Source organism: Echinops telfairi, unplaced genomic scaffold (assembly GCF_000313985.2).
Source record: "Echinops telfairi isolate 266 unplaced genomic scaffold, ASM31398v2 ScPeMD7_7469;HRSCAF=8507_0, whole genome shotgun sequence".
Lineage (NCBI taxonomy): Eukaryota > Metazoa > Chordata > Mammalia > Afrosoricida > Tenrecidae > Echinops > Echinops telfairi.
In genome coordinates, this window is record NW_022111372.1 from 24038798 (window position 1) to 24053226 (window position 14429).

The window sequence follows — 14429 nt, forward strand, 5'->3', positions numbered from 1 at the left end:
TTTGAGGATGAGGGTAATGAATGTACAAATGTGCTTTATACAATTGATGTATGTATGGATTGTGATAAGAGTTGTATGAGCCCCCAATAAAATGAGTTTTAAAAAAAGATTTCTGAAAATATTTTCTTTAAAAAAAAGTTATAGTCTCCACACCCACTGGGGAGTTCTATCGTGCCCTATAGGGTTGTTAATAGTCAGAATCAACTTGGCAGCAGTGAGTTTGGTTTTGGGTTTGGATAAACAATATACTCTTAATTTTGGCAACATTTTAGAATAAAAATAACCTTTTATTCATGCATGCGACAAGTATTTATTGAATGACTGGTTATTTATTGAGTGATCCGTGTACCAGGAGCCTGACATGGTTCCAGGAATAAAATAATGAGTATCCTGATGGAGTTTACCATCTATTAGCAAGAATTGTTTGTTAATAATGGGTGCTTAGAATAAATGACTGGACAGATAAATCCTCAGGAACCGTAATGGGAGTGATTAAATCATGAGGGTAAAGGGAAGGTGGAGGGAGAAGGGGAAGAAAGGGGGAACTGACAGCAATGATTGCACAACACTCCCCCCAAGGGGGACAAACTACAAAAACATGGGTGTAGACAGCGGACAGTGTAAGATATGAAAATGATAATAATTTATAATATATTAAGGAGAAATGAGAGTGGGAGGGTGGAGGAAGGACGGAAGGGTAGGGGAGGGAAGGCAAAAAAGAGGCACTGATACTAAGGGTTTAATTAGAAAATGTTTTGAAAACGATGATGGCAACATATGTACAAATGTGCTTGATACAATTGATGTATGGACTATTATATGAGCTGTAAGCCCCTCACTAAAATGATTTATTTTAAAAAAGTACAATTATCACAATTTTAGAACATTTTCTCCTTTCTTGTACTCATTGCTATTATTAGCTCCCAATAATAATAATATATATATATGACTGAAAAAATTACTTTTAAGTTAAACCCTGAAGGATACACATGACTTAGCCAAATAAAGAATGAAGGTAAACATGTTTCGGGCAACATACATGTACTCTGTGATCCAACAACCCACAGCTCCATTCCTTAGACCATACCCAACACAAATGCATACATGTGTACAGTACCAAATGACATGCCAAAAGATGTTATCATTTGGAATATCAAAAATTGTAAATAAGAACATAACAAAGAGCAAACTATCCTTACAATGACATACTAAAAGTACTAAAAATGAAAATGAGTACAACTACTGCTATGACACAGATAAATCCCCTGTATGTAATACTGAGTGAAAGAAGCTGGACATGAGCGACTATTAATATCATCCATATTAAGTTTAAATAAAATGAATCTGTAGTACAGAAAGTCAGGACAGTGATGATCTTTTCAGGTTATGGTAGAGCTAACTGGAAGTAGCATGAGGGGACCTCATGCCAGGAATGTTATTTAGCTTAGCTTGGTAGTGGGAACATGAGCATATTCACTGTAATTATTCATCAATTTGTGTATCGAGCACTGCATGTATACTACAATGTAAAAATTTTATTTTAAAAGATTCTGAACAGAACAAAAAGCATGTGTGAAAATTGAAGTGAGAAAGAACTTGGCATGCTAACAAGGACAGAATAGGAAAGCTTGGTTAGAATGAGAGACGATATAGAACAAACTCAAATTCAAAAAAAAAAAAAAAGACACTTATTCGGCTAATGGAGATTAGAGGAACCCCCAAGGAAACTGTCCAGGATACCCTGTGGCCTAGAACTCAGTCACTCCTTGAGGTTACTTTTCAGCCAACTAAAGGCTGGCTTGTAAAATAAACAATGACCCCCTCTTCCTTTGAGGAATACTCTTCTTTAAACAAAGTAGTATTTATACAAAAGCAAAAGGACCAAGAAAATGAATGGATGGAAAAGGGACAGGTGGGGTAAAAATGGTGTGTCATAAATTATGACGATTGCAAGCAATGTCAAAGAATACTTTATATTGAATTGGACAATTCATTGGCAATGAATTGGAATCTAATTTACTATATAAACCTGAAACTAAAACACAAAATAATTTAAAAGAGGGGAGGGAGACTACAGAAAATGGAAGAACAGTAATATTAAATCAGCAAAGGCAGGCCGTAGCTGAGTAAATTCAGACTCAAGGCCACCCTGTTTCAGAATAAAATTATGTTCCACAGGGTCTTCGCCGGCTGTGTCCTTTGGGAAACAGATGGTCAAGCCTTTCTTCCAAAGTACCTCTGGGTAGATTCAAACTGCGAACTTCTTAGCTAAGTGAAATGATTAGTGCTTGAACCAATCATTTATCAAGAAAGATTTTATTCTTTAGTTTTCACTGACTTATTGCCTAAAAGTCATTCAGGAATTCAGAGGGACCGTTCTATCCAGTGCCATGTAAGGGATGCTATGAGTTAGAATCAACTCAAGGCAGTGAAGATAAATTCTTTCAACTTGAACAGAGAAAGTACTTAAGTACGTAGTGTTCAACTGCTCATGAAGACTTAATGCAGCTCTCCAAATGGTAGATTTGCTGTTATTTAACTGACTCAGTAGCTATGAGATGAATATGAAGCTGTGAAATGTGCATGCACATCCTTATATTAATAACATTACATCGTGATACCATTACAGGCTTCCTTTACAAAATCTATTTTTAGCTGTAAAATGATAATATACAAATTGTTACTGACACCCATTAAAAAATTAAAACAAACAAATTGTCACCAGTAAATATGGGATCTACAATTTTTTTGGGGGGGGGGGATCTACAATTTTTAAAGTTTTATTATCACCTTTGGTATTTTAATTGCCAGCAAACCAAGTGTACTGGTCTTATTACTTTCAAATTTATAATTTAAACATAAATGAGTAACAAAATTGCATTGATGCAGACTTTGTCCCTTCAGACTTTTTTTTAAAAACCTTGGCCCTTTATGCAAAACAAAAAAGTATTATTAAAATACTACCCATTATAATTTCACCTTTTTAAAGTGTGAAAAGTCTTTAGGTCTTTGAATTGATTGTGTGTTTGGATTTGGTTTTCTTCATTTCTTCTGCTTGGGGTTTATAAAATTTAGACATTCTTCAGACATCCGGCCCCCCCCTCCCCAATATTTCTTCAGTCCTACTTCCCTCCTGGGGTTTCAATTACACACACAGGGGGCTTTAAAAAGGGAGTGGCGACAATTCAAATTATAATGCCATTGCCATGAAGCTTTCCAAGCCCCCTCAGGTATACTGGACCCCTTGAAACTGCCCAACAGCCATGAGGCTGTGTTTCTTTTATTTCTTTTAGTCTTTTTTCCCCTGATTATTTCATTTTGGATAGCTTCTATGTCTTGAATTTCAACACTTATTTCTTCTGAAATGTTTACTCTCCTACTAATCTCTATCAATGTATTTTTAATTTTAGACACTGTATTTTTAATATCTAGAAATTTAGATCATTAAATCTTTCATATTTTTTGTTTCTCTTTAACATGCTCATTCCTTCCTCTCCTTCTTGAACATATGGAGTTTATAATAGCTGTCTCATGGTCTTATCTATTCATTTTAGCATCTGTTTCTACAGATTGCCTTTCTCATTATGGGCGGTTTCCTAGCTTCTTGAAGGCACGGTAGTTTTTAATTGAATGCCTGACATTAAAGAGTTTTACAGGGCTGTATTTCTCCCTTTCCTTTTTTGTATGCCTAAATATATTCTTAAATTTTGCCCTGGAATGCAGTTATTTAGGAATTAAATTATTTGTAAACAGTTTGACGTCTTTCTTTTAAGCTTTGTTAGGCATGACCAGAGCAACATTTAGTCTAGGGCTAGTTGGCCCCTTACTAAAGCACTATCCTCTGAGTACTCAACCTCATTCTATTACAAGATGCCTCTACAGTCAGGTTATTGGCAACAGTCCTGTGTGAGTTCCAGGAATTTTTCTCCCTGCTTCTTTTTGGAGGTTCTTTCTGTCTTGGCTTCTTGGGATGAAGTTTTCTCACGTACTTTCACTGATCAGTACTCAGCTGAAGTCTCAAATGGAACCCTCTCCCCATCTCTGTAGCTCTGTGTGTACCCTCGAGTACTCAGTTCTGAGAACGGAATGCCTTGGCTCCACGAACTCCCCTACTTAGTCTTCACAACTCAGGGAAACTGCCAAGGTTTGTTTGGATAACTCTCTGTGCTGGGGCTGCCTAGATTCTCTGGACCACAAGCTGGAGCAACTGTAAGACTCACCTCATTTATTCCCTGCCCAAAGTCTGAAAATCGTTTTTTATATCTTATTTACCTTGTTGTAGTTGCTCAAGATGAGAGGGTAAAGACAGGTAAATCTACAGAGACAGTAACTGGATTAACAGTTTCTTGGGGGAATGGCAGGGGAGGTTGGAGGGAAATAGGGAGCTAAAAGCCATGAGTACAATAATGAAAAATGTTCTAAAATTGACTATGGTGATGATTGTACAGCTCTTCTTAATGTGACTAAATTATTGGATTGTATGATATGTGAACTATATGCCAATAAAACTGTTAAAAAACAATTTCTCTTGCATGGACAGGAGCTGAAGTGGTGGGCCACTAGCATTTCACAGGACAAGATAACACCATAGACCCGCTATCATGAAATAAAACATAACACAACAGGATTTTACTCTCTAGCGAGAGAAATTTCACCTGATTTTATTTCTTCATAGCCAAATTAAGTGAAAAAGAAACAAAACCATTTAAGAACTACAGATTTGTTTTTACATTTAGTAGGCTAATCTGCTATTCAGCCCAAAAGAGGATTTTTTGTTTTTCTTGTTTTAAGAGTTGATATTTAAGTTGCTATCAAATTATGCTTCTATTAAATGTGGGCATTCCAAAAATTTATAAGGAGCAAGTGAATTTTTACAATCCTAAAACAAATGACATATAATTTTAAATTTTATCACTTTTGTGCTGAAAAAGTCAGCTATAAAAAGTCACTTCTTAGCTGAAAGGGCCCCCAATAAAATGATCTTTTAAAAAAAAAAGCCACTTCTTCCTGTAAACTTGGAATTTTTTCTTAAAAAGAGTTATGATACTGCAGCCTAGCTAAAGGACAACCATGCTGACTGACAGCATTTGACATTAGAGAGAAAAACAAAACAAAAAACACCAGAGCATTGCTTGTCACCACTACCTACGTTTTTGATCCCAAAATGTAGAATCTGACATTTTACTTGGCCCAGCAAAGCTTTTTATGTTCGCAATGGTCTAGCCATAAATCTGTTTTCTCTCTAATGTAGTAATAGTTTAGAGCCACACACAGCACGTTTAGGACTTCATTAGAAAATGTTACCGATTCTAGCTGTCAAGGTTTTTACTGACATTCTTTCCCCTATTTACTCCCATCCCACAAACTAATAAATACAATCATAACTGCACAAATTAAAAAAATCAAATGGTAAGGCAATGTGACTAGAGCAATTCTTTGTCTCCAAGACTCAGTTTCCCCATCTGTGAAATGGGAATAAAAGCCAAGCCCACAGAATTAAAGGAAACAAAATATACCAAGTGCCAAGCTGCTAAATTGTTTACCAAGGTATCTGAGGAAACTGCAGCAAACTCCCAGGAGGGCTGCAGCATATTTTAGACGGAAGGAAGCACAGATACAAAACATATGTTGGACACTGACCAAGCAAACAATAGATTGTAGCACATCACTTTAATTACTTCATCTCTGAGAAGCTAGATTCTCTGTGGCTGCTGTGATAAAAAAGCAAGTAGAACCGGAAAATCAATGTGGAAAAGGAAAGGAGGGTAGAGGAGTCCAACTTGATTCCAAGATTTGAAAACACACTCAGAGCTAACAGGCACACACACCTCATTTAAAATAATTGTGTTTATTTATTTATAAGTGAAATTGCTTTTTCCCCCAAGTTATGTTCATTATGTTCATTACGTCCTACTAAAGTTGTTAGGACATACATGTTTATTGTTTGAGCCTACATGAATAATAGAACTGTTACTTTTGTGGGCTAAGGATGCTATGAAAAACTTAATGAGATACACAAAGCCCTTGAGTCAATCACAACTCATAGTGATCCCACAGGCTAGTGTCCAAGTATCCCATTGGGATTCCAAGCCCACATCTCTTTTCTATGGAGTAACAGACAATCTTGAATCCTTGATCTTTAGGTTAGCAGTTGACCACTTTACCTACAGCTTCACTAGGGTTTCTCTTGAGAATTTACAGTGCCTCGGAACTTCTGCCATTATGTTGTGACTCACAGAATAAGCTTCCAGTAAATGACAACTGTTCTTCCACTATTACTCCTTTACAGTACACATTTCATAGAAAAAATAAGATAGTTCATATTTTGTGGCAAAGATTTCCAGAATAGTCCTGTAGTTTATGGTTAAAAAAAAACCTAGGTAAACAAAGAAACGCCATGGACCACCGGGGGTTAAAAACAAGGTCCAGAATTAAGTGTTAGTCTTTTTTTTTTAAATCATTTTATTAGGAGCTAATACAACTTATCACAATGCATACATCCATCAATTGTGTAAGCACATTTGTACATTCATTGCCCTCATCATTCTCAAAACATTTGCTCTCCACGTCTGTTTAGTACATGATTTCAGTCCAGTATTCCTTCCTCCTACTATGAAAGCAATGGTAGCTCAGTGGTAGACTTTTCCCCTTCCATGATGGTGACCTGGGTTCAATTCCTGGCCAATATACCTTAATGTGCTAATACACCCACCACTCATCAAGAGGCACTCACATTGACATCTGCTGGAGCACTCAGCAGTGGAAGATCAGTGGTTAGAACCAAGCTGCTGCTCTGAGGAAGAAAGATGTAGCACCTTAAAGATTCCAGGATTGGAAACCCTATGGGGTTTCTACTCTGTCCTTTAGGGTCACTAAGAGGCAGGCAATTAGAAAACAATGGTGAATTAATGATACTAAAGAGGTTTCATCAGTGCTTCTAGATTAAGACTAGGAAGAAGGGCCTGATGATCTCCTTCCAAAATTAAACCAAAAAAACAACCCTATGCACCACAATATCCTATTGTGAATGAGGGTGCCATGAGTCAGGAGCCCACTGGACAGCAGCTAACAACTCCTCCTCCTGCTGACAAAGTCTAAAAATATTTCACCACTTGACAGAAAGCAATTTGACTTTCTTACCAGGAGGGTATCGTGCTAACATGCGATCCTTTTGGGGGTCGAACAACCCTTTCAAAGGGGTCACCTAATTCATAATAGTAGCAAAATTATAGTTATGAAGTAGCAACGACAATAATGTGATGGTTGGGGTCCCACCACATGAGGAGCTGTGTGAAAGGGTCGAAGCACGAGGAAGGTGGAGAGCCCCTGTGCTAGCAGGTGATAGCCAATATGGCTAAGCCGTACATTCCACCTTTTAAACAGAAAACCCCATACTTTGTTTTCAGAATCATCTTCCAATTCCTGTTTTGACTTTTTCTTTATTTCATCTCTTTAGGATAAAATTATGAAGAAACTGCTTTTACCTTTGCTGAAGCATGAAATGAGCTGGAAAATAACGAGCTATCATGTGGATTTAATACATGCATGTGACTGCTTTTTCTTTTTTGGTAATGACCAGGAAAACTGAATCCTACACAAAACTATCATTTATTGAACTAGTTTCCAGGGGAAAAAAAAGCATTCTTATAACCTGCTTATGACATCACATTTGCTGCCTATCCTTATCCAGACACATCATACTTGTCAGAGTCCACTTGCTATACTGAATCATTCCTGCACAGATATAAAATTCTATTTAAAATCGGTTTTAGATTTTTCTTAAATAGAAGAAATAAGCAGTACAATTATTTTCTCACATAAATAAAAGTAATTTTAAAACAAATTATTATTTATAGAAATCATAACGTTTTAAATTTAGTCAGAAAAACCATAATAGTGCAGTTATCTATAGAATTTATTACCATGTCTAAATGATAAATAATATGTCCTTTCATATCAGTTCAGCCAGACAGTAATTCTTTAAAAGAAATCAAGTACATATTACATAGCTACAGTAATCCAAACAGCCTGGTATTGGTGTAACAATAGACACATACACCAAAGAAACAAGAGTCCTGAAATAAAGCCACGAATCTATGCTTAACTGACTTTTGACAAGAGTGCTAAGTTCATTTGATCAGAAAAGATGACTCTCTTCAGTAAATAAAACTGAGAAAATTGAATTTCCATATGCATAGTTTCCAGACACAATATTCATATCTCACACCATAAATACAAATTCAGGATAGATTGAGGGCCTACATGTGCAAATTAAAACCATAAAATTCTTAGGATGCAGGAGTAACATTGTTAGGTATAGCTTTTAACAACGAAAGTTAATATAACAGCAAAAGCACTAACAGCAAAAGACAAATTCAATAAATGAAATCTCATAAAATTTACAAACTTTACCAGAAAAGTAAAAAGATAAGTTACCAAATGAGAGATTATCTTCAGAAACCATAAATTCACCAAAAATCTAATAATCAAAACATATACAAAACTTTGACAACAACAGAAAGATAAACGACCTAGTCACAAAACACATGTATTTGAATACACATTCAAAGGGCCCCTAACACACAGAAGACATACCGCATCACCAGTCACCAGAGAGATGCAAAGCAAAACCGCAATGAGATAGCATTTCACTCCCACTAGGATGGCTAGCGTTAAAACAAAACAAAACCAAAGAACCCCCAAAATAACAAGTGCTGGCAAGGGTCTGGAGAAACGGAAACTCTTACCCTTGCTGTTGGGAAAGCAAAATGGCATAGTTGCTTCGAAAAACAATGTTGTAGTTCCTCAAAAAACTAAAAGCAGAACTACAATATGAGCCAACAATTTCACTCCTAGGTGTATACCTAAGACTTGATTACCAGGAGTGGGAGGGCAGAAGAAAGGTTATTGGTGATGGAAAAATCTCATTAATCAAGGGGGTGGTTGCACAGCATTATTGTACTTGCTGTCAGTTGTATATGTAAAAAGTTGAATTAACAAACACGGTGTGATAGATATATTTACAACAACAACAAAAAAATCTCAAACCTCATGGGATTTAGTTCCTTGGTTGGAGGTTAAGGGTCATGAATTCATGGCATATTCCAATTAATTGGTTTCATAATGTATTTCAGTTAACTGGCACAATAATGTGCTTAGTACTTCTAGTCTCTCTCCTAGTGTGTTACACAAAGCTTGCAGGTGGCTTTCCAAGGCACAACAATTGGTCTCTATCTACAAAAAAGCAAAAGAGAAAAAGGATATGGAATGTCTGGTCAAGGTTAAATATGACTACGATGTCTAATTTGTTAATCTTGCTCTTTAAAGCCAGGGCACTAGAGCCTGTTGAAATGATAAACTTTAAAGTACAAGACAAAGTAGTACCCAAAGAAAATGATGGCACTACAGTAAACGCCTTTATTTTTTAAATGTCTACCAAGAAAATCCAAACCCATTTGTCATTGAGTCCATTCCAACTCTTACTGACACTATGGAACAATTGCTGTCAGGTCAGCTCCAATCCATAGTGATTACAGGACAGAGCAGAATTGCCCCATAGAGTTTCCAAGGCTGTCCATCTTTACAGAAGCAGTCTGCAATAGCCTTTCCCAGGAGGAGAGGCTGAGTTCAAATGACAACCTTTTGGGTTAGCAGGTGAGCACTTTAACCATTGTGCCACCAATTCTCCTGATAATGACTAAAAGAAAGAAAAACAAAACACCTCACTGTCATTGAGTTGATTCCGACTCACAGCAACCCTATAGAACTGACTAGAACTGCCCCCTGTAGGTTTCTGCAATTACAAATCTTTACAGGAGCAGAAAGCCTGATCTCTCTCTCACAAAGAGGCTGGTGGGTTTGAACGGCTGACCTTGCAAGTAACAGGCCAATGAGGAGCCTACTATGATTAAACTTTAGTAGAAATTAACAAAAAATAGTAACAAAGTGAGCTAGAATAAGTGGGGAAAGAAGAGCCTCCTGGAGGAAAGGATTGGGGGGGGAAAAAGTACTTTAAGAAAGAAGAGGAAATACCTGAATCTCCTGTATGGAAATTAACACTGAAAAAGCAAGGTGGGGCCAAATTATAGAAGAATGAAAAAAAACAAAAACAGGTTTATTGGGATATAATCCACATATCACACAATTCAATAGCTCAATCATACTGAGAAGAGTTGTACAAGCATTACATTACCACAATCAATTTTAGAACATTTTCTGCTTGTACTCCTTGTTATCAGCTCCCATTTCAAATTATGGAAAGACAGGGAGTTTGAACTTAATCTTACAGGGTTACTTTTTGGCTTAAAAGTTTCCTCGTTACATTAGTATACAGGATGTATTGATATTTAGGGTAGTAGAGAACTGTCCATGATAAAGACACTGGTATTTTCCTATTACAGTTCCCTGAATAAAACAGGCATGTTTAAAAAATGAGGTTTTAAAAACAAACATGATACAACCCAATACACACACTGGCATCTCTTCAAAATGAAGGTCAAAGTTTGTGATTTACAAAAGGACTTGTAAGCTCTTAAATGTTAATACTTTAAACATCACTATAAAGTTTATAGTAGGAAATCTGTTAACATACTCGAGATTATATATAATTTAATGCCAGCTTTACAGAGAAGCTATACTCAGACTTCTTTATTCTACTGCAAGAATTACAAATATAATCTAAAACTAACAAAAGGAAAATAAATAGTTAAGACAGGGTTTTCATGATGTCTGAATTATTAAGGCATTCTTCTTAAGACAAACATTAGGAACTATATGTGACCTCCTCCCTGGGGGACGCACAACAGAAAAGTGAGTGAAGGGAGACGTCGGACAGGGCAAGATATGACAAAATAATAATTTATAAATTATCAAGGGCTCACGAGGAAGCGGGGAGCGGGGAAGGAGGGAGGGGGAAAAATGAGCTGATGCCAGGGGCTTAAGTGGAGAGCAAATGTTTTGAGAATGATGAGGGCAATGAATGTACAAATGCGCTTTACGCAATTGATGTGTGCATAGATTGTGATAAGAGTTGTATGAGCCCCTAATAAAATGATTAAAAAAAAAGAAGAAATTTTTAAAAAAGGAAAAAAAAAGAAAACATTGTAATAAGTAAAAGAAGTCAGACCCCCCCACCAAAAAAAAAGACAAACATTATTACCAAAATGGAAGTTTAGACTGGACAGGATTTTTATGATGTCTGAATTGTTAAGACATCATTCTTTTTAAGACAAACATTAATACCAAAATGGAAGTTTAAGGGTTGTTTTTTTTTTAAGCATTACTTGGCATACAAGATGGCTGCTGATGTTTTGGAAATATTCCTAGTTTTCCTGACCTTGAATTAATGTATAGCAATAATCTTAAAAGTTGAAAGTAATGCATACTTTGTAACTGAAAATCTCCCTTCCCATTAACAGTAACCACAATTGAAATATTTACCATTTAGACAAGTTTAGTGAATCAGGTAATTTCACCAAAAAAAATACAAGCAGTTCCACAGTACTCAACCAAACTTTCCCCACCCTCATATTTCTAATTAAGAAGTCAATAACATAGAAATTTTATTTTCAGTATGAAAAAAATATCCTATGTAAATTAATACTGTTACAAATTATATTTTTGGCTTAAATCTTCAGATTCTAGAACCAAAAGGCAAACCCACTGTCGCAGAGCCAATTCCAGGTCATCTTGACACTCTGAAAACAGAGCAGAACTGTCCCTTTGGGTTTCTGAGATTAAAACTTTTCTGGAGCAGGCAGTCTCACAGAGCAGCTGATGGGTTTGAACCAGTGACCTTGAAGTTAGCAGTCCAAGGCTTACTGGACAGTACCACCAGGACTCTAAGATTACATATTCTATATGCAATGTTCTTTGCTTAAAGGTTTTTTGGGTTTTTTTTAATGTAACTCTTTATAGGAGTAGAATATTTGAACAGCTGACCTTGTGGTTAGCAGCCCAATTCATAATCCACTACCATGTGATCACCAGAAAGCTTCTAAAAAACAATCATATTTGAAGTTATCCTTTATGGTGTTATCTGTATAAAACTTATATTAAGGGGGGAAAGTCAATATTCATGTTAATCTTTTAATGTTTTAACTTCATGTCTGCTCAACAGTGATCCAAACCACAGTTATCTACTATTTTTCTTGTGGCACAATAAACTTTCTCTGGGAAAAAGACTACTAAAAGTATTTTTAAAAGTCAATTGAGGGGACAAACAACAGAAACCATGGGTGAAGGAAGACAGCAGTCAGTGTAAGATATGAAAATAATAGTAATTTATAGTTTATCAAGGGGTTACAAGGGGGGGAGGAGCTGATACCAAGGGCTCAATAGAAAGTAAATGTCAATAAACAATGATGGCAACATGAGTACAAATATGCTTGATACAACTAATGTATGGATTGTTATAAGAGCTGTAAGAGCCCCCAATAAAATGATCTTTTAATCTACAAAAATTTTAAAGAATAAAGATGGCATTTTCAGGAAAAAATAATCAGTCAATATCCCACATGAAAATCTGGATAGTTTATATTCATGAAATTCATTTTCAATGAAAATGTTAGATCCTCACTGTAAGTTACTCCAACAATAGCTGACAAATGCTTTTAAAAAAATCATTTTATTGGGGACTCGTACAACTCATCACAATCCATACATACATCCATTTGTTGCCCTCATCATTCTCAAAACATTTGCTTTCTACTTGAGCCCCTGGTATCAGCTGACAAATTATAGTCTATTACTATACCTAACCTGTAATAAATTGCTCATCACAGTAAAAATGTCAAGCAAACCACTTCATGGATTTAAAGATTATGACACAATCTCTAACAGTATTTCTCCCTCAAAAAAATTACTTTTAGAAAAAGCAGATGAAGCAAAACAAAACAAAAAAACCAAAACCGCAGCCCAAACCAGCAAGCTGGTCCACAAGAAAACAAAAACCAACCAACCACCACCAACCAAACAACCTACAGAAGATGAAATTTACTAGAAAATCAGGTTTGATTTAAAGGAAAGAAAAGCATAATTCGCTAGATAAAATCCAGGAAGCGGGGTGGTGCCGGTCTTCTTCCAAATAAAAAGAATGATTTCGCATCAAAACAGAGTCGACAACGTCAAGTGGGGCCAGAACAGAATGACTTACAGAGCACAGCCACAGCCCCCGACTCGAACATGAGGCATTCCTCCTTATGCCTAGTTTCCACCATCAGGCTGAAAGGTGGGGGGTCCAATTTGTGATAGATCCGAAATCCTTTGCTGAACGCCATTCTCCTTTCTTCAGAGGCAGCCCTGTGAAAAACCAGGCAAGGCTAAGCAGACGAAGCTAAGGTTCCTTCCTGCAGCAGCGGCTGCAAAGGCACCCAGAAGTCCCTCCCAGGCAGGTTTGGATGGGGGATGGGGGAAGCCCAAGGTGTGTGTGTGGGGGGGGGGGGGGCCTAATTCCCAAAAATATGTCACCACTTAATTTGTCCAAAAACCAAGCGGAAACCAATTCTCACGGCCCGGTCAGACCAGGTTTGACATCACAATGACTCGGAGCCCACGAACGGTTTGGGTAAGAGTCGTCTCCCGTTTCATCTCTGCGCCGAAAGGGAAGACCTGGGGCGCCTGGCGCCCGGAGTTGTTTATCAGCTTCCTGCTGCTGAATTTGTCACGACGTGGACAAGGAACCCCGTCGGAAACTTCACGCTGTTCCTGCGCGGAGGGGAGGGGAGGGGAGAGGCGGCGGGAGGGAAGGTGAAGCAGGAGGGTTCAAAGCTCCTCCGGGGCGAGGAGGGAAAAGGACTCCGCGACTCGCAGGCTGCCGGAGGCGGCGACGAAGGGCAGGGATGCGGCACAGGTTACCGCCGCCCGTCGCCCACCTTCGGCTCGGGGTGGGGGCTGGGGGGTGGGAAGAGGACAGACGGGCACGTCGACTGGCCACCCGGGAAGAGTCACCACTAAGGGACACAGACTCGCCCGGGGTTCCTCCAGGATCCCAGGCAGCGAACCGCAGGGGCGGCGGCTAATCCCTCCATCCTGCGTCAGAAGCGATGACCCGGCGCCCACACCGACTGGGCTCCTTTCCCGCGGGCAGGCTGACCATTGCTGTCACCACAGCCCGCGGTCCCGAGTGGCGCCGCGCACGCCTCGTCCTCTCCACACGACCCTCCCCGCCCTCCTGGACCCGGGCTGCCGGCGGCCGCTCCTCACCGCTCTGCCCAAGCTGCAACTCCAGAAGCTGCCTCAGGAAGCGTCCGCCCGCCCGCCGGCCCGCCGGGCTGCTGGTGGGTCTGCCCGCGGCCGCTCCCCGCCCCTCGCCGGCTAGCTCACCTCTTCCTCCGGCTCCTCCTCCGCCTCCCGCTGCCGCCGCCACAGCTGCCGGCAGCGTCACTTCCGCTCCAGCAGGCCCATCTCTTCCGCATTGCGCCGCAGCGGGG

General features: G+C 38.6%; 1 protein-coding gene across 8 annotated transcripts in view; it reads right to left on the minus strand.

Annotated features, from left to right (window-relative positions):
* The window catches only part of SYNJ1 (synaptojanin 1), a 105717-nt gene extending 91288 nt beyond the window's left edge, over nucleotides 1–14429 (minus strand). For all 8 annotated transcript variants that reach the window (XM_004711292.2, XM_004711293.2, XM_045284439.1 and 5 more), the window contains exons 1-2: nucleotides 14323–14429; nucleotides 13154–13299 (exon numbers count right to left, since the gene is read on the minus strand). In XM_004711292.2, coding sequence (XP_004711349.1) covers nucleotides 13154–13299; nucleotides 14323–14414 — 238 coding nt within the window. In that variant the 5' untranslated portion in view covers nucleotides 14415–14429. The remainder of the gene's footprint in view (nucleotides 1–13153; nucleotides 13300–14322) is intronic.